Below are 21,710 nucleotides of genomic sequence, written 5' to 3'. Positions count from 1 at the left end.
GGAATCGGCTAGTTGTTTTAAAATATGATCCGTACTTACCGTTTACGAGATGCATCTTCTCCGCCGCTTCCGGGTATGGGCTGCGGGACTGGGCGTTCCTATTTTGATTGACAGTCTTCCGAGAGGCTTCCGACGGTCGCATCCATCGCGTTACGATTTTCCGAAAGAAGCCGAACGTCGGTGCGCAGGCGCAGTATAGAGCCGCACCGACGTTCGGCTTCTTTCGGCTATGAGTGACGCGATGGATGCGACCGTCGGAAGCCTCTCGGAAGACTGTCAATCAAGAAGGAACGCCCGCTCCCGAAGACCCATACCCGGAAGCGACGGAGAAGATGCATCTCGAAAACGGTAAGTTTCATATTTTAAAACAACTAGCCGATTCCCCTAGACAAAACGAGCAGGAATCTAAGGGGAAAATAGAAAAAAAAACATAATTGGGTGAACTCCCGCTTTAATCTATTTTTATTTTCCTGTATTTGTTCTATCACTGCCAGTACTCTTCTCTGATAAAGGGGAAGCTGTGAGCCTCTGAAACACATTGGAGGTACCCTTTTTTAAGACCAGGGGTCTCCAAACTTTCTAAACAAAGGGCAAATTTACTGTCCTTCAAACTTTATGGGGGCTGGACTGTGGCGAGTTGGAGTAGAAAATGTCCGGGTGTCAATGGGAGTGAACAATGCCATTATGCCCCATCTTTCGTATTAGGGGGAGGAATAGTGTCCCATTGTTGTTATTGGGAGGAATGGTGACCCATCATTGGTGTCAGTGGGAGGAATAATGCTCAATCGTTGGTGTCAGTGGGAGAAATAGTGCCCCATCATTGATGTTAGAGTGGTCAGAATAGGGCTTCATCATTGGTGTCAGTGGTAGGAATAAGGCCTTATCATTGGTAACAGTGGGAGGAATAGTGCTCCATTGTTGGTGTCAGTGGTAGGAATAAGGCCTTATCATTGGTAACAGTGGGAGGAATAGTGCTCCATTGTTGGTGTCAGTGGTAGGAATAAGGCCTTATGATTGGTAACAGTGGGAGGAATAGTGCTCCATTGTTGGTGTCAGTGGTAGGAATAAGGCCTTATCATTGGTAACAGTGGGAGGAATAGTGCCCAATTGTTGGTGTCAGTGGGAAGAATAAGGCCTTATCATTGGTAACCATGGGTAGGAATAGTCCTCCATTGTTGGTGTCAGTGGTAGGAATAAGGCCTTATCTTTGGGGTGGATTCAGTAAGCAATTGCGTCTGCGTATCCATAGTTACGCAGCGCAATTGCTTAGTTGCGCCGGCTTAACGACTTTTCTGTATTCAGAAAGCTTGTTACGCCGACTGCAGCCTAAGATATGACTGCCATAAGGCTCTTATGCCATCGTATCGTAGGCTGCATTCTTACGATGGCCGCTAGGTGGCGTTCCTGTAGTAGTCAGCGTAGAGTATGCAAATTGCATAATAACGCTGATTCACAACCGTACGCGCGCCCTACGTACGCATTTTACGTCGTTTGCGTTCGTCGGGTTCCGCGTAAGGCTGCTCCTGCTATTAGCAGGGGCAGCCAATGCTAAGTATACCCGTCGTTCCCGCGTCGCGATGTTTGAAAATTACGTCGTTTGCGTAAGTGAATCGTGAATGGCGCTGGACGCCATTTACGTTCACGTTAAAGCAAATGACGTCCTTGCGACATCATTTGCCGCAATGCACGTCGGGAAAGTTTCCCGACGGAGCATGCGCACTACGTTTTTATTTAAATGATCCACGCCCCCTACGGGATCATTTAAATTACGCATGCTTACGCCGGCCATTTTTAAGGAGCGCCCGCGCAAATTACGTAGCTACTGCTTCATGAATGAAGCGTAGCGCAGGTAATTTACAGAGGCGCAGCGTTAAAACGGTATGCTGCGCCTCCGTAAGAGGGCGCAAGTCGTACCTGAATCCACCCCATTGGTAACAGTAGAAGGAATAGTGCTCCATTGTTGGTGTCAGTGGTAGGAATAAGGCCTTATCATTGGTAACAGTGGGAGGAATAGTGCCCAATTGTTGGTGTCAGTGGTAGGAATAAGGCCTTATCATTAATAACAGTCAGTGGCGTCTCCAGCTTTCATATTTTGAGGGGGCACATGGGGGGGACAGGGAAAAAAGTAGGGGGGGGGCAACTATAAAGTGCAATTATATATATATATATATATATATATATATATATATATATATATATATATATATATATATCTCCTGGGGCCCTTTCCTTCGGTTGTGGGGCCCTTTATTATGATCCCGCAACGAGACGCTTTTACATGTTTTGCAGTGAGCCTCCTTCCTACTGTATTGGGGCCCACCCAGGGTGGCATAAAACAAGAGGTATGTCACCAGCACAGTCCTTCTTGAAGTCGCTCTCCTCCCTGCCAATGAGGATGCAGGGAGAAGGAGCAGATCGGGCGGCGGCCGTGGCTATGCAAGCGGCTCTCGCATTATGCATTGCACAGTGTCAGTGAGCAGAGGGAGGTGGAGTAATGCCCGCTGGGACACTCTGCCTCTCAGAAGAGCCTGTTTCGACTCCGTGGCGACCCAAGCAAGATTGGGGGCACCCACTTGTAACGCTATTAGCGTTAATTTGTGTACAAGGAGCGCAGCTTTACCTACTATGACAGCTGCGCTCCATTCACGAAGACATCCGCGTCACTTCCGGTACGCGGACGTCTGCGCTCCACGCTGGAACGCGGAAGTGCGTTCCAGTGTGTGGCGTTCGGCGTGCATGGGAGACCGGGCTATTTAAACCTCCAGCACTGGCGGCAGGTTGTTGGAATATTCCTGTTGGACCCTGCCGCCACCTGGAGACCCTCCACCAACCCATAGCAATCTTGAAGTTCACTTGTGGGACACTTGCATCCAGATCTCATTACTATACTGGATAGAAGGACCACCAGCTCTGCACCTGTGCTAACTTTCCCAGTCTAGACTACCTCCTAACCGCAAGTATATAGAGCATATTACTGCATGTTGGGATTACCATCTACTCCTGTGCAAACAGACCTGGTCCACACTACCTCTTAAACTGCATAAGTATATAGAGCATATTACTGCATATTGGGATTACCATCTACTCCTGTGCAAATAGACCTGGTCCACACTACCTCTTAAACTGCATAAGTATATAGAGCATATTACTGCATATTGGGATTACCATCTACTCCTGTGCAAATAGACCTGGTCCACACTACCTCTTAAACTGCATAAGTATATAGAGCATATTACTGCATATTGGGATTACCATCTACTCCTGTGCAAACAGACCTGGTCCACACTACCTCTTAAACTGCATAAGTATATAGGGCCAGATCCTCAAAAGAGATACGGCGGCGTAACTGCTGTTACGCCGTCGTATCCCTGGTCCTAACTATGGAACTGATCCACAGACTCAGTTTCCCATAGTTAGGACGAAGATCCGACATGTGTAATTGAATTACACTGTCGGATCTTAAGGATGCAATTCTAGGCCGGCCGCTAGGTGGCGAGGCCATTGAGGCCGGCGTAGAATATGCAAATGACCAGTTACGGCGATCCACGAACGCTCCGACGGGCCCGACGCTCTAAATCTACGTCGTTTACGTCGAGTTCCGCCGCGTAAAACTAGGGCTAAGCCCTAGTTGTCCTAAGCCATGTTAAGTATGGCCGTCGTTCCCGCGTCGAATTTTAAATTCTACGTCGTTTGCGTAAGACGTCCGTGAATGGCGCTGGACGCCATTTACGGTAACGTCTAAGCAAATGACGTCGGAGCGACGTCAGTTAGCGCAATGCACGTCGGGTAATTTACCCGACGGAGCATGCGCAGTACGTCCGGCGCGGGAGCGCGCCTAATTTAAATGGGACTCGCCCATTTGAATAGGAACGCCTTGCGCCGGACGGATTTAAGTTACAGCGCCGCAAAATTCCAGGTAAGTGCTTTGTGGATCGGCACCTAACTTTGGAATTTTGCGGCGGAGTAACTTAAATCAGAAAAGTTACGTTGCGCCAAGGCTTTGTGGATAACCCCCATAGAGCATATTACTGCATATTGGGATTACCATCTACTCCTATGCAAACAGACCTGGTCCACACTACCTCTTAAACTGCATAAGTATATAGAGCATATTACTGCATATTGGGATTACCATCTACTCCTGTGCAAACAGACCTGGTCCACACTACCTCTTAAACTGCTTGTGTTTAAAGACTATTTTGCCACACAGATAGTGTTGCTACCCATACTCTGGGCTATCTCCTTCTCACTCTCTCAGAAATGCATATTAACTGTTGAGATACTTGCTCTAATTATATTGGGACTTCTTTCTATATGTTATATCAAGAGTGCTAATTTTCTCTATGACTCAAATTCACTACCTATATATTCAGAAAGCACCTACTAAAGACTTATCCTTTTTATTTCTCTAGATAAAGGTTACAACATAGTTTAACAAGTATTAAACTATTACTACATGTTTTGCTCCAATCAGAGGATATGATGATATAGACCCCATACTCTTATAGTTCAGTGAGAGTGAGCTGGTGGTTAATTCTGATAGGCCTCTTCAGCTGGAGTTTAAACTTGAGACAGAGTGTTCTCAGAATCAGGGTCGTAACATAATATTCCAACCCCTTTAAAAAAAAAAAAAAAAAAAAAAAGAGAACATTCAAGATGGATCCAGCTGAACTTGCGAATCATTTAGTTACACTCTCTCAAAGAGTGGATAACCTGACTGCTAACATGAATGAATTGCGTGTTCAGAATGATACCTTACGCAATCTCAATCATGCACATGCTAGAGACAGACCTGAAGCTAAGGTCTGCCCACCAGAACTTTTTTCTGGTGAAAGGAAGAATTATAGACAATTCATTAGTTCATGCCGTTTGATGTATGAATTACGTCCGCGCACTTATTACTCTGATAGAATAAAGATCCTCACTTTAATTACCTATCTCAGAGGTGAACCCAGAGTGTGGGCTGATACATACATAGAAGAACATGGAGATCTTTTGGGAGCTTTTGATACTTTCATTAATGAGATGTCTCTCTTATATGAAGATCCTAACAAACAGCTAACAGCTGAAAATTCAATCAGAACCCTCAAACAGGGAAAGAGGCCTGTGGAGGACTTTATTTCAGAATTTAAATGCTGGAGCAGGGAGACCCAATGGTCAGAGATTGCTCTTAGAAATCAATTTCGTTTGGGATTATCAGAGGCTATGAAGGATGAGCTTGCTCGCGTTGTGCTTCCTGATACTCTAGAAGATCTCATGCACCTATCAGTGACTATCGATCGCCGTCTGCGTGAGAGAAAGGCGGAACGTGCAAACACATACCCAGTTACTTCCTTCAGGAGATTCAGATCGCCTTCAAAAGAGTCTCCAATGGAACTTGGAACTATAAGAGGACCTTTGACTCCAGCAGAAAAGCAACGCCGTAGAGCCAATAATCTTTGTCTTTATTGTTCAGCTCCAGACCACATCGTCTCTACCTGTCCTCTACTTAAGAAAAACTCTGAAGGTAAATTTTCCCACATTAATAAATTAGACTCATCCCTTTCCACATCTAATCGATATATCTTTATCCTTCTTACTCTACAGTGGGATCAAGAAGAGATTTCCATTGAAGCAATGGTCGACAGCGGAGCCTGCGGCAACTTTATAGATTCAAGTATTGTAGAATCAAATAAAATTCCCTGTGTGTTTAAGCAAAATCCAGTGTAACTCACTTTTATTGATGGGTCCAGTTCAACTCAAGATTCCTTCAAAGAAACTTGGCCGTCAGTACACGGGACCTTTTCCAATTTCCCACATCATCAATAATAATGCTGTCAGATTAATTTTACCCTCCGATTGGAAGATTCATCCATCCTTCCATGTTTCATTAATTAAACCTTACAAACCAAACCCTTTTCCAAACAGAGATCCACAACCTCCTCCACCAGTTCAAGTTTTTGGTGAGACTGAATATCAAGTAGAGAAGATTTTGGATTCTAGGAGGAGAGGTTCTTCCATTCAATACTTGATTCGTTGGAAAGGCTATTCTCCCACAGATGATTCCTGGGAATGCTCATCAGATATTCATGCCCCTAGACTTATTAAGCAGTTCCATCACAAATATCCTGATAAACCATCTCCTATTAGGCGCCCCGGATGGGTCCCCTTGAGGAGGGGAGTATGTAACGCTATTAGCGTTAATTTGTGTACAAGGAGCGCAGCTTTACCTACTATGACAGCTGCGCTCCATTCACGAAGACATCCGCGTCACTTCCGGTACGCGGACGTCTGCGCTCCACGCTGGAACGCGGAAGTGCGTTCCAGTGTGTGGCGTTCGGCGTGCATGGGAGACCGGGCTATTTAAACCTCCAGCACTGGCGGCAGGGTGTTGGAATATTCCTGTTGGACCCTGCCGCCACCTGGAGACCCTCCACCAACCCATAGCAATCTTGAAGTTCACTTGTGGGACACTTGCATCCAGATCTCATTACTATACTGGATAGAAGGACCACCAGCTCTGCACCTGTGCTAACTTTCCCAGTCTAGACTACCTCCTAACCGCAAGTATATAGAGCATATTACTGCATGTTGGGATTACCATCTACTCCTGTGCAAACAGACCTGGTCCACACTACCTCTTAAACTGCATAAGTATATAGAGCATATTACTGCATATTGGGATTACCATCTACTCCTGTGCAAATAGACCTGGTCCACACTACCTCTTAAACTGCATAAGTATATAGAGCATATTACTGCATATTGGGATTACCATCTACTCCTGTGCAAATAGACCTGGTCCACACTACCTCTTAAACTGCATAAGTATATAGAGCATATTACTGCATATTGGGATTACCATCTACTCCTGTGCAAACAGACCTGGTCCACACTACCTCTTAAACTGCATAAGTATATAGAGCATATTACTGCATATTGGGATTACCATCTACTCCTATGCAAACAGACCTGGTCCACACTACCTCTTAAACTGCATAAGTATATAGAGCATATTACTGCATATTGGGATTACCATCTACTCCTGTGCAAACAGACCTGGTCCACACTACCTCTTAAACTGCTTGTGTTTAAAGACTATTTTGCCACACAGATAGTGTTGCTACCCATACTCTGGGCTATCTCCTTCTCACTCTCTCAGAAATGCATATTAACTGTTGAGATACTTGCTCTAATTATATTGGGACTTCTTTCTATATGTTATATCAAGAGTGCTAATTTTCTCTATGACTCAAATTCACTACCTATATATTCAGAAAGCACCTACTAAAGACTTATCCTTTTTATTTCTCTAGATAAAGGTTACAACATAGTTTAACAAGTATTAAACTATTACTACATGTTTTGCTCCAATCAGAGGATATGATGATATAGACCCCATACTCTTATAGTTCAGTGAGAGTGAGCTGGTGGTTAATTCTGATAGGCCTCTACAGCTGGAGTCTAAACTTGAGACAGAGTGTTCTCAGAATCAGGGTCGTAACACCACTAGATATAGAAACAAAAGGTGTTTTAATTGAGGGGGGGGGGGGGGGGCACAGCATAATGTTGGGGGGGGGTCAGGGCCCCTTCTGGCCCCCCTTAGTGATGCCACTGGTAACAGTGGGAGAAATAGTGCCCCATTGTTGGTGTCAGTGGAGAAGATGGCACAGTAAAGTAAAAGAAAACCTGAAAAAATTGCCTGTTGGGGGTACTTGAGGACTGAGGTTGAGAACCACTGCTCCAGGGCAATGAGCATGCAGCCCGGAAAACTTTCAGGGCTCCATTAGACCCCATTTACCAAAATGATAATCGCCCCTTTGGGAACCACCGAGGTTCATACCCCAGATATCGACAAGAGGAGCAATCTCACCTTTCCTCTTCAATGTGACGGCGATAGAGTCGGAGGTGCTGTTACTCTTGGGTATCTTCAGGTTGACCACGGAATATTTTTCCATTTTCAGCTGTAGTGTGCTGTCAGGACACAATCCCACCGCTCGGAACTTCCCCAGGGAGTCTGATATAGCTTTCAGTTTGGGTTTTTTAGAGATGATATAGACGTTTGCGCCCACAGCAGGAGCTCCATCCGGAAGTGTTACTGTGCCATACAAGACTTGGTTTTTGCATTCGCAGACACTGCAGTCAGCACTCGCTTTACCTACAGGACAGCTCATATTGCATTCTGTCCAGTACAAGAGAAATAAGAAATGACACATTAGTACAGTTCATAAATATAATAAAAATTAACCTACGCTTATCCCACCCCTTCTCAAACAAAGTGATTAACTACTTACGGACCGCTGTCATTATACGTCGGCTCTTTGACGTTAAATACCGGGGTTACGCCAGCAGATAGGTATCTTTTTAAACAGCGGGCAGTCCGCTTTCAGATAAAAGTGGTCTCTGCAGTGGATTCGCCACAAGATTTTATCAGGGGCGCGAGAGGCCCCCCCCTCCCGCCGCTCCCCAGTGGTCTCTGACGCTTACTGAAGCTGTCAGTAGCAGTGGAGACAATTGGGTCCTTTCCCCTCTGAGGCATGAAGTTGAGTGAGAGAAAGATGGCCCCCACTCGGCTCCATACCATTGGATGACAGAAGCGACGTCAAACATCTGTTCCACCCAATGGCCTTAACCACTTTCATACCGCGTCATTGTGAAATGACGGCGGCAGGAACCCCTCGCCGATCCGGGTGGACGTCATATGACGTCCTGTATTCCCGGCGATCTAGAGCGCGCGCGCCCGCGGCAGCGCTCGTGACCCGGCGCGCGTGCCCGGCGGCCGCGATTGCCGCCGGGTGCCCGCGATTGTCGTTAATCACGGCAGGACTGTGGATCTGTGTGTGTAATGATGGGGTGTAAACACACAGATCCACCTCCTGTCAGCGGTGAGGAGACCAATGTGTGTTCCCAGTACGGAGGAACACACATCGGTCTCCTCCCCTTGAGAGTCCCCTCCCCCCTACAGTTATAACACACCTTAGGGAACATATTAACCCCTTCAACGTCCCCTAGTGGTTAACCCCTTCCCTGCCAGTCACATTTACACAGTAATCAATGCATATTTATAGAATTAATTGCTGTATAAATGTGAATGGTCCCAAAAACGTGTCAAAAGTGTCCGATGTGTTCGCCGCAATGTCACGGTCACAGTAAAAAAATCGCAAATCGCCACCAATACTAGTAAAAAAATTAATAAAATAAAAATGCCATAAATCTATCACCTATTTTGTAGACGCCATAACTTTTGTGCAAACCAATCAATATACGATTATTGCGATTTTTTTTTTACCAAAAATATGTAGAAGAATACGTATCGGCCTAAACTGAGGAAAAAAATGCTTTTTTTTTTTTTTTTTAATTGTGATATTTATTAAATAAAAAAGTAAAAAATACTGTGTTTTTTTTTTTTAAATTGTCGCTCTTCTTTTGTTTATAGCGCAAAAAATAAAAACCGCAGAGATGATCAAATACCACCAAACGAAAGCTCTATTTGTGGGGGGAAAAAAGATTTAGTTTGGGTACAGTGTTGCATGACCACGCAATTGTCATTCAAAGTGCAACAGCGCTGAAAACTAAAAATTGGTCTGGGCAGGAAGGGGGTGAAAATGCCCTGTATGGAAGGGGTTAAAGGATACTTTTTTTTTTTTTTTTATAAAATTTTTTTGCTTTTAAGTGTAAATGTGAGATCTGAGGTCTTTTTGACCACAGATCTCACATTTAAGAGGTCCTGTCGTGCTTTTTTTCTATTACAAGCGATGCTTACATTCCGAACGCATACGCAAGTCGTGCTCGCATATGAAAACCACACATGTGAGGTATCGACGTGATCTTTGAAGCAAGAGCAATAATTCTAGCAAAAGACCCCCTCTGTAACTCAAAACCAGGGCCGGTTCAAATTTTTTTGCCAACTCAGGCGAAGGCGCATTTTGAGCCCCTCCCCCCCCCCCCCTGGCGCACACGCACGCACAGGGCACAACACATCAGGGTATAGTGCACATCAGGGCACAGCACATCAGGACACATAAGAGCACAGTGAACATCAGGGCATAGCACATCAGGGTACAGCACACCAGGCCACATCAGGGTAAAGGGCACAGCACATCAGGGCACAGGTCACAGTACATCAGGGCACACGACATTGAGGCACAGCAGACTGGGGCACAGGACATCAGGGCACGGGACATCAGGACACATGGCACATCAGGGCACGGGGCACTTGGCTCACATCAGGGCATATTGGCACACATCGGGGCATATTGGAGCACATTGGGACATATTAGAGCACATTGGGGAACAGCGTTTACCCGGCAGCCAGTATGCAGGAAGCATCTGTGATAAGTTTTCTCTCATGTCACGCTGACCCGGCGGCCTCTCCTCTCTTCTCGTCCATCCCAGATGATGTCACAAGCAAATGGGAATGGACGAGAAGAGAGGAGGGGCCGCCGGGGCTGGCGCCGTAAGGCAAGTGCCCATGTTGCCTTGCGCTAGCGCCGGCCCTGCTCAAAACTGGTAACTTGTAGACATTTTTTAACTTCACCTATGCAGATTTTTAAGGGTAAAAGTTTGTCGCCATTCCACGAGCGGGCGCAATTTTGAAGCGTGACATGTTGGGTATCAATTTACTCGGCGTGACATTATCTTTCACAATATAGAAAAAAATTAGGCTAACTTTACTGTTGTCTTATTTTTTTATTTAAAAACCTGTATTTTTTCCAAAAATAATTGTATTTGTAAGACCACTGCAAATACGGTGTGACATGAAGTATTGTGAAGACCGCCGTTTTATTCTCTAGGGTGTCTGAAAAAAAATATATATATATATACTTATGTAATATTTGGGTCTCTGGTGAATGCTCTCCTTGCCCGACCCGGTCAGTTTAGGTGTCTTGGTAGGTTTGCAGTTGAATGAATGAAAAAAAAAAAAAAAAAAAAAAACTTATATAGCGCGGCACATGCGAACTGAATCGCCTCTGTGCCATACTCTTTCTATTTTCGGATGATGGATTGAACAGAAGCTCCGTGAGATGTTCAAAGCTTGGGAGATTTTTTTTATAACCTAACCCTGCTTTATACTTCTCCACAACTTTATCCCTGACCTGTCTGGTGTGTTCCTCGGCCTTCATGAGGCTCTTTGTTCATTAAGGTTCTCTAACAAACCTCTGAGGGCTTCACAGAACAGCTGTATTTTATACTGAGATAAAATTACACACAGGTGAACTCTATTTACTAATTGGGTGACTTCTGAAGGCAATTGGTTCTGCTAGATTTTAGTTAGGGGTATCAGAGTAAAGGGGGCTGAATATGAATGCAGGCCACACTTTTCACATATTTATGTAGCGCCCTGCTCCAGATGACCAATGTTCAAATTTAGTGAGTGTGAGCTGATAATTAGCTCAGACTTTGTTAATTAAGGCTAAATCAGCCCCTGTTCCAGCTCTGACTGTGCTTGGAGGGATTTCCCTTTGTTTTCCTATGGGTGGCGTTGCCACCATGGGCCAGTGTTGGATCTCAAGCAGGTCAGGGTGTATTGAGTGTCTTTCTTCGCGAACAGCCCAGTGGGAGTGGTCTCCCCACTGGGCATGCTGGGGAAGGATACTCAAGGGGCAGAAGCCATTTTTTGGGGCCCTTTTCCGCCTCGTGGCCCTCCTGGCGCCAGGTATGTGCTGCATGATTTTTGTCCTCGGGACCATGCTGGCCCGAGGCTGCGTTCCCACCAGGTAGGCCCCGTTGTCCAGACTGGGGCCTATGCTCTGGAGGGTGATCCTGTGCTGTCTGTCCTGAGGGAAGAAGCCACTCAATGGAGGAAACCAGGGGAAGACCTTTCCCGGAAAGGACCGAGCGGAAGGCTGGTACTTTGGGAGAGGCCTGGTAACCTTATTGGAGGATGCACCGTACTCTACAAAACCTTAGGCTTCGTACACACGACCGAACATGTCCGCTGAAACTGGTCCGGCGGACCAGTTTCCGCGGACATGTTCGGTCGTGTGTATGGCCGACCGGACAATTTTCCGGCGGATCGGAAAGGTTTCCAGCGGACAAATGTTTCTTAGCATGCTAAGAAACATGTCCGCTGGAAGCCTGTCCGTCGGACATATTCGGTCGTCTGTACGACTCACCGGACATGTCCGCTTGGCCGAAAGCCCTCGCATGCGTCGAAGTGATTCGACGCATGCGTGGAAGCATTTACCTTCCAGGGTCGCGCACGTCGACGCTCCATCGTCGCGGCGACGGCGCGGCCACGTCACCGCGTATCCCCTCGTATGTCCCCTCGTGTGTGTACGAGGCCTTACAGTTATGGGTTGGCTTAAAGGCTCTAAGACTGTAAGGCTGGATCTCCGGGTACCAAATCCTGTGGCAGAGGATTCCGGACTGTTCACTTTGTTTGCAACCAGTCTGTGGCAGAGACTGTTACTGATCGTTGTTCGTGCTTCATTCCGGCTGCTAGGCCATGGGAGAGGGGCCTATTTGGGTGAGCAATACCCACTCGAGAGGAAGTGGTGAGTGACTAAATTCATAGCTCCCAACTGTCCCTGATTTTGAGGGACTGTCCCTGATTTGGAGCAATGTCCCTCTGTCCCTCATTCCTCCTCATTTGTCCCTCATTTTGGTCTGATCTATATAAATGTATATAAAATGCACTTTTTAGCTATCAAAAAGTGTTTCCCAGCGCTAAACATTTCTTCTGATTTCTAAATTGCTGCATTTGTAAATTCTAGGGTTGTCCCGATACCACTTTTTTAGGACTGAGTACAAGTACCGATACTTTTTTTTATGTACTCGCCGATACCGAATACCGATACTTTTTTTTATGTACTCGCCGATACCAAATACCGATACTTTTTTTTTAATGTGTCCCCAAATGCAGCCATGTCCCCCCACATATGCAGCCATGTGCCCAAACATATCCAGCCATGTCCCCAAACATGTTGCAGCCATGTCCCCAAACATATGCAGCCATGTCCCCAAACATATTGCAGCCATGTCCCCAAACATATTGCAGCCGTGTCCCCCATATATGCAGCCATGTCCCCCACATATGCAGCCATGTCCCCAAACATATGCAGCCATGTCCCCAAACATATGCAGCCATGTCCCCAAACATATGCAGCCATGTCCCCAAACATATTGCAGCCATGTCCCAAAACATATTGCAGCCATGTCCCCAAACATATTGCAGCCATGTCCCCAAACATATTGCAGCCATGTCCCCAAACATATTGCAGCCATGTCCCCAAACATATGCAGCCATGTCCCCCATATACGCAGCCATGTCCCCAAACATATTGCAGCCATGTCCCCAAACATATGCAGCCATGTCCCCAAACATATTGCAGCCATGTCCCCAAACATATGCAGCCATGTCCCCAAACATATGCAGCCATGTCCCCAAACATATTGCAGCCATGTCCCCAAACATATTGCAGCCATGTCCCCCATATACGCAGCCATGTCCCCAAACATATTGCAGCCATGTCCCCAAACATATTGCAGCCATGTCCCCAAACATATTGCAGCCATGTCCCCAAACATATGCAGCCATGTCCCCCACATATTGCAGCCATGTCCCCCATATATGCAGCCATGTCCCCAAACATATTGCAGCCATGTCCCCCACATATCCAGCCATGTCCCCCCACATGCAGCCATGTCCCCCGTACCTAAATGATGCCGCCGCCGCGCTAATCACCGCGCGGGGAACATTACAGTCAGCTTTCGTTTGAATAAGCTGTTTTCCCTGCCGCGCTGTGTATAGAGACACTCCCCCTTGCTCGCGATTGGACAGATCCGTCCAATCCCGAGCAAGGGGGAGTGTCTATGCGCGGCGGGGAAAACAGCTATTCAAACGAAAGCTGACTCTAATGTTCCCCGCGCGGTGATTAACGCGGCAGCGGCGGCGGCTTTGCGATATACAACGGCAGGGGGGGGGCAAGTATTCTATTTAGGCATCGGGGGGTATTTGCGGGAGTACAAGTACTCCCGCAAATACTCGGTATCGGTCCCGATACTGATACTGGTATCGGTATCGGGACAACCCTAGTAAATTCCAAAAGACAATATAAAGAAATGGTAGTTGTAAAGAAGTACTGGGTTTACATAATCTTGTTTTTTGTATGATTCTCCTTTAAGGGGGTGTGGCAAGGGGTGTGCCCTATGCCTGCATACTTTTGCTGATAGGTGTCCCTCATTCACATCTCAGAAAGTTGGGAGGTATGTAAATTGGAACTTAGAAGTTTTCCCCAGTGATCTGTGCTATGCACCTGAACTTTCCCCTGCTCCTCCATCCTTCTTGCAAGTTATGAGAAAAATAAAACCTAACAGCTAAAGGTTTTACAACTTGTGTGGACATTGGGGTTCTTTACAGACTTTCTTCCCCTAGACAACGAACGTTGAGGTAACGTGCAAGACCCAAAACGAATCCAGCAGCTCCAATGGGGGCAGTGCTACATTTATTTGTTTAAAAAAATGGAAAACCATTTATCATTTTCCTTCCACTTCACAATTATGTGCCACTTTGTGTTGGTCTATCACATAAAATCCCCAAAAAATACATTTACGTTTTTGGTTGTAACATGAGAACATTTGGAAAATTTTGAGGGGTATGAATACTTTTTCAAGGCACTGTACACCCCCTCCAACTTTCTTTTTACAAATAAATGTCCTTTTATGTGACAGAGTGCAACAAATGCCATGCTGGTGGAAAGGAAGCTTCAAAGTATCTGGGGCGCACACCTTAGTAAATGCCTGGTGCCAGGAGGAAATATTCTTTGGCCAGTCAAAGGGTCCTCAACAGTGGCGGCTGGTGCTCAAAATGTTTGGGGGGGCGCAAACGAAAAAACAAACAAAAAAAAAAACAATTGCAGCCTCACTGTGCCCATCAAATTCAGCCACTGGGCCCATCAAATGCAGCCACTGTGCCATCAATTGTCACCACTGTGCCATGCCATCAATCGCAGCCACTGTGCCATCAATTGTCACCACTGTGCCATGCCATCAAACACAGCCACTGTGCCATCAATTGTCTCCACTGTGCCAAGCCATCAAACGCAGCCACTGTGCCCATCAATTGTCGCACTGTGCCATGCCATCAAACACAGCCACTGTGCCATCAATTGTCATCACTGTGCCATGCCATCAAACGCAGCCACTGTGCCATGCCATCAAACAAAGCCACTGTGCCCATCAATTGTCGCCACTGTGCCAATTGTCACCACTGTGCCACTGTGCCCTTTAATTGTCGCCACTGTGCCAATTGATGCCACTGTGCCCTTTAATTGTTGCCACTGTGCCCATTGTCGCCACTGTGCCAATTGATGCCACTGTCACTGTGCCAAATGTTGCCACTGCGCCAATTGATCCCACTGTCACTGTGCCGATTGTCGCCACTGTGCCAATTGATTCCACTGCCACTGTGCCCATTGTCGCCACTGTGCCCATTGTCGCCACTGTCACTGTGCCAATTTTTTTGTCCCCCTCCGCCCGGCACTTACCTTTCTGGGGTCGGCCATCCTCTTTCCACGTCCCTCGATGTCTTCTCCCGCCCTCGATGGCGCTTCAGCCAATCAGGTTACCGGTAACCAGACCTGGTGCACCTGATTGGCTGAGAGGCCTGTCAGTCTTATCCAAGGAACGCACCCCCCGTACGTCCCTTAGATAAGTATCTGGAAGCCAAATACAGCCTGATAGGCACTTCCACACAGCCAACCAGCTGCCGTTATTCAGATGGCCGGCGCTCACCATCCGGCCGGCCATCTGATTAGTCGGCGGCAGGGGCAACAATACATAGATTCATGCAATGCATGAATCTATGTATTGTAATCAGTGGCGGCAGTGGCGTCACTAGGGTTGGTGTCACCCGGTGCGGTAAAACATGGTGTCACCCCCCTCTGTCTAGGCTGCCCAGCACCAAGCAGGCAGCGCACGGGCAGCACCCCAAACCAGCCCCTGTAAATGATAGTATAGGGCAGTATAGTGGCAGGTTAGGGTAGTATAGAGTGGTATAGTGGCAGGTTGGTGTAGTGGGGTGGTATAGGACAGGTTAAGGTGGTATAGGGCATGTTGGGGTGATATAGGGTAGTTTGGGGTGGTATAGGGCAAGTTAGGGTTGCGGTAAGGCAGGTTGGGTGGTATAGGGCAAGTTAGGGTGGTACAGGGCATTTTGGGGTGGTATAGTGCAAGTTAGGGTGGCATAGGGCAAGTTGGGATGGCATGGGAAAGGTTAGGGTGGTACAGGGCAAGTTAAGGTGGCATTGGGCAGGTTGGGGTAGTATAGGGCAAGTTATGGTGGCATAGGGCAGATTGAGGTGGTACAGGGCAAGTTAGGGTGGCACAGGGCAAGTTGGGGTGGCATGGGAAAGTTTGGGGTGGCACAGGGCAGGCTGGGGTGGTACAGGGCAGGCTGGGGTGGCACAGGGCAGGCTGGGTGGTACAGGGCAGGCTGGGTGGTACAGGGCAGGCTGGGGTGGTACAGGGCTGTTTGGGGGGGGGGGGTACAGGGCAGGCTGGGGTGGTATAGGGCTGTTTGGGGTGGTACGGGGCAGGCTGGCGTGGTACAGGGCTGTTTGGGGGGGGGTACAGGGCAGGCTGGGGTGGTATAGGGCTGTTTGGGGTGGTACAGGGCAGGCTGGGTGATACAGGGCAGGCTGGGGTGGTACAGGACAGGCTGGGGTGGCACAGAGCAGGCTGGGATGGTACAGGGCAGGCTGGGATGGTACAGGGCTGTTTGGGGGGGTACAGGGCAGGCTGGGGTGGTATAGGGCTGTTTGGGGTGGTACAGGGCAGGCTGGGTGATACAGGGCAGGCTGGGGTGGTACAGGACAGGCTGGGGTGGCACAGAGCAGGCTGGGGTGGTACAGGGCAGGCTGGGATTGCACAGGGCAGGCTGGGCATGTCAGCTAAAAAAAATAAGGGTGTCACCCGGTGCGGACCGCACCTCCCTAGCAATGCCTCTGAGTGGCGGTGCGAGAGCCAGAGGGGGCGGCACTCCGGCGCCCTCTATGGACGCACCGCCACTGGGACTCCTCAAACAAGTAAAGGTATTCCATATCTGCACTCAGAACAAAGATCTGGGCGTGGATGTGGAATACTTTTGAATGGAAAGAAAAACGTAATCTCATCATGATATAGTAAATTCTTCAGCAGTTGCAGATATAAAATCGTATGTGTGTTTCCGACTCTCGATTACCTGTACATGGCTGCCCAGTACACCTGCGTCCCTCCTCTGTGGGGCCATTACAGTGTTCTTGCCAATGGTCCTCTGCTAAGCACGTCCTTCTCCGGATCTGCATGCCTGTGCTGCCACATTTGGCGGAACACTCGCTCCAAGCTGACCATTCTGACCAAGGTTCTTTTGGGAGAGAGGTTGTTAAAACTGAAACAAATGGACATGTTTTGTTATAGAGATATACATTGGAATATCCATGTACCTACAATATCCAGAGAGAAGGAAATAAAAGAAAGGAAAATATGTAAATAGTTGGTGGCAGAAAATGGCAACTGCTTCATCCTAGGATCTCTATAAAGTGGAACACAGACACATTTTGGTTGATTTACTAACAGGGCCGAGAATCGTCATGCAATAAATTGTATCGGGGTTCATCTGAAGTGTAGAACCTTTCATCAACTTCAGTCCAGCCACTGGAGTATGTTTCAGGGCTTTCTTGTCCACTTTTATATATAAATGGTTCCTTACAGGAAGATTCTAACATGGGTTGCACAATCATGATGTTGGTTGCCAGCAAAATGTGTACCCAGGGCTGGAGGCTTCATCCCACGCAATAATCTAGCAAATCTACGGGCTCCAGAACCCATACCAGGCTTTACGAACCTTGGAAAAAACTGATACCAGTATTCTCCCAATGATGGGCAAATCCCAGAGCCTCTCAACCTACACGAGTGCCAGTTTTCTCCCAATGAGACATACATCTCGGAACTCCTCAACCTACACGAGTGCCAGTTTTCTCCCAATGAGACATACATCTCGGAACCCCTCAACCTACATGAATGCCAGTTCCCTCCCAATGAGACGAACATCACAGAGCCCCTCAAAATACTTGGGTGCCAGTTTTCTTTCAATGAGACATACATCCCAGAGCCACTCAACCCACTGCAGTGCCTATTTTCTCCCAATGAGACATACATTCCAAAGCCCCTCAACCTACTTAAGAGCCAATTTTCTCCCAATGAGACACACTTCCCAGAGCCCTTCAACCTACTTGAGTACCAGTTTTCTCACAATGGCACACATCCCAGAGTCCTTAAACTTACTTGAGTGCCAATTTTTTCCCAATGAGAAACACATACCGGAGCCCCTCAACCTACTGCAGTGCCAATTTTCTCCCAATGAGACATACATCCCAGAGCCCCTCAACCTACTTGAGTGCCAGTTTTCTCACAGTGAGACACAAATCCCAGAGTCCTTCAACCTATATGAATCCCAGTTCTCTTACAATGGAACACATATCCCAGAGCAGCTCAACCTACTTAAGTGCCAATTTTCTTCCAATGAGACATACATCCCAGAGCCCTTCCATCTACTTGAGTACCAGTTTTCTCACAATGGGACACACATCCCAGAGCCAATTAACCTACATGAGAGCCAGTTTACTCCCAATGAGACATACATCTCCGAACTCCTTAACCAACACGAGTGCCAGTTTTCTCCCAATGAGACATACATCTCGGAACCCCTCAACCTACATGAATGCCAGTTCTCTCCCAATGAGAAGAACATCACAGAGCCCCTCACAAAACTTGGGTGCCAGTTTTCTTTCAATGGAACACATATCCCAGAGCACCTCAACCTACTTAAGTGCCAATTTTCTTCCAATGAGACATACATCACAGAGCCCTTCCACCTACTTGAGTACCAGTTTTCTCACAATGGGACACACATCCCAGAGCCAATTAACCTACATGAGTGCCAGTTTTCTCCCAATGAGACATACATCTCGGAACCCCTCAACCTACATGAATGCCAGTTCTCTCCCAATGAGACGAACATCACAGAGCCCCTCAACATACTTGGGTGCCAGTTTTCTTTCAATGAGACATACATCCCAGAGCCCCTCAACCCACTGCAGTGCCTATTTTCTCCCAATGAGACATACATTCCAAAGCCCCTCAACCTACTTAAGAGCCAATTTTCTCCCAATGAGACACACTTCCCAGAGCCCTTCAACCTACTTGAGTACCAGTTTTCTCACAATGGGACACACATCCCAGAGTCCTTAAACCTACTTGAGCGCCAATTTTTTCCCAATGAGAAACACATCCCGGAGCCCCTCAACCTACTGCAGTGCCAATTTTCTCCCAATGAGACATACATCCCAGAGCCCCTCAACCTACTTGAGTGCCAGTTTTCTCACAGTGAGACACAAATCCCAGAGTCCTTCAACCTATATGAATGCCAGTTCTCTTACAATGGGACACATATCCCAGAGCACCTCAACCTACTTAAGTGCCAATGTTCTTCCAATGAGACATACATCCCAGAGCCCTTCCACCTACTTGAGTACCAGTTTTCTCACAATGGGACACACATCCCAGAGCCAATTAACCTACATGAGAGCCAGTTTACTACCAATGAGACATACATCCCAATGCCCCCAACCTACATAAGTGTCAGTTTTCGCCCAGTGAGACATACATTCTGGAGCCCCTCAAACTTCTTGAGTGCCTGTTCTCTCCCAGTGAGACACATGTCCCAGAACCCCTCAACCTACTTGAGTGACACTTTTCTCACAGTGAAACACAAATCCCAGAGTCCCAGAATGCCAGTTCTCTTACAATGGGACACATATCCCAGAGCACCTCAACCTACTTAAGTGCCAATTTTCTTCCAATGAGACATACATCGCAGATTCCTTCCACCTACTTGAGTACCAGTTTTCTCCCAATGGGACATGCATCCCAGAGTCCTTCAACCTACATGAATGCCAGTCTTCTTCCAATGAGACACATTCCATAGCCCCTCAACCTACATGAGTGCCAACTTTCTCCCAATGAGACATTTTTCCTGGAGTCCCTCAAACTATAGAAGTACCAGTTTTCTCCCAATGAGAGACACATCCTGGAGCCCCTCAAACTTTTTGAGTGCCAGTTCTTTCCCAGTGAGACGCACATCCCAGAGCTCCTCAACCTACTGTACATGAGTGTCATTATTCTCCCAATGAGACACATATCCTGGAGCCCCTCAAACTATACGTGTGACAATTTTTTTTACCAATGTGACACACATTCTGGAGCCCCCCTACATGAGTGAGAACCCTTGGTGACACCCACCATGCATTTTTAAGCCCCCCCCCACTTCAAATCAAATTAACCACTTGAGACCCGCGCTATTGACAAAAGACGTCAACAGCGCGGTTCTCAGGTGCCAAGTGGACGTCTTTGGACGTCATTTGAAAGCATTACCCGCGGGCGCCACTGGGGGGCGCGCGGTGGGTAACCACTGTGCCGCCGCATCGCTGGGGAGCTGATGCGTGTACCTGGCGGCCGCGATGTCCGCCGGGTACACGCGATCGTCGGTGACACGGTCGGTAACAGCAGGGACGTGGAGCTCTGTGTGTAAACACAGAGCTCCACGTGCTGTTAGAGGGGAGGAGACCGATCTGTGTCCCTTTACATAGAGACACAGCATCGGTCACCTCCCCCAGTCACCCCCCACACAGTTAGAACACACCTAGGATACACATTTAACCCCTTCCTCACCCCCTAGTGTTAACCCCTTCCCTGCCAGTCACATGTATACAGTAATTAGTGCATTTTTATAGCACTGATCGCTGTATAAATGTGAATGGTCCCAAAATTGTGTCAAAAGTGTCCGATACGTCCGTCGCAATATCGCAGTCCCAATAAAAATCGCAAATCTCCGCCATTACTAGTAAAAAAAATTATGAAAAAAATCATAATTCTGTTCCCCATTTTGTAGGCGCTATAACTTTTGCGCAAACCAGTCGCTAATTGCGATTTTTATTTATTTTTTACAAAAATACGTCGAAAAATACGTATCGGCCTTAACTGAGAAAAAAAATAGTTTTTTTAAAAAAAAATTGGGATATTTATTATAGCAACAAGTAAAAAAAAATATATATTTTTTAAATTGTCGCTCTTTTTTTGTTTATAGCGCAAAAAATAAAAACCGCAGAGGTGATCAAATACCACCAAAATAAAGCTCTATTTGTGGGGAAAAAAGGACGTCAATTTTGTCTGGGAGCCACGTTGCACGACCGCGCAAATGTCAGTTAAAGAGACGCAGTGCCAGAAGCTGAAATTTCGCCTGGGAACGAAGGGGGTTTATGTGCCCAGTAAGCAAGTGGTTAAACCCTTAAAGCTGTGCAGATTAAAGAACAATGTAGCACAACATCATACACTTTGACAGTGTTTTTTTTTTTTACTATAGGCAAATCCACTTTGCACTACAAGTGCAAAGTGCACTTGAAATTGCACTGAAAGTGCACTTGGAAGTGTAGTCGCTGTAGATCCGAGGGATACATGCAAGTAAGATAAAAAAACAGCATTTTAGCTTGCACATGATTGGATAAAAAAACAGAACAGCTTTCCCCCATTTCAGATCTACCCCTCAGATTTACAGCGACTGTACTTCCTAGTGCAATTTCAGTGCAATTTCAAGTGCACTTTGCACTTGCAGTGCAAAGTGGATTTGCCTTTCGTAAATAACCCCCCAATGTTTTACTGAAGTGTGATGTAATCGGAACTTGTGTTCAATTTAA

At 47.0% G+C, this 21,710-nt stretch overlaps 1 protein-coding gene across 2 annotated transcripts in view; it reads right to left on the bottom strand.

Annotated features, from left to right (window-relative positions):
• Positions 1–21,710, bottom strand: part of LOC120931125 (cartilage intermediate layer protein) — a 106,174-nt gene that overhangs the window by 12,011 nt on the left and 72,453 nt on the right. For both annotated transcript variants that reach the window (XM_040342289.1, XM_040342290.1), the window contains 2 exons: positions 17,162–17,347; positions 7,853–8,161 (listed from right to left, as the gene is read on the bottom strand). In XM_040342289.1, the coding sequence (XP_040198223.1) occupies positions 7,853–8,161; positions 17,162–17,347 (495 nt within the window). The remainder of the gene's footprint in view (positions 1–7,852; positions 8,162–17,161; positions 17,348–21,710) is intronic.

The sequence above is a fragment of the Rana temporaria genome, chromosome 3 (genome assembly GCF_905171775.1).
Source record: "Rana temporaria chromosome 3, aRanTem1.1, whole genome shotgun sequence".
In the NCBI taxonomy this organism is placed as follows: Eukaryota; Metazoa; Chordata; class Amphibia; order Anura; family Ranidae; genus Rana; species Rana temporaria.
Note: the sequence above shows the minus strand (reverse complement) of the source record. Positions and strands in the feature narration are given on the sequence as shown.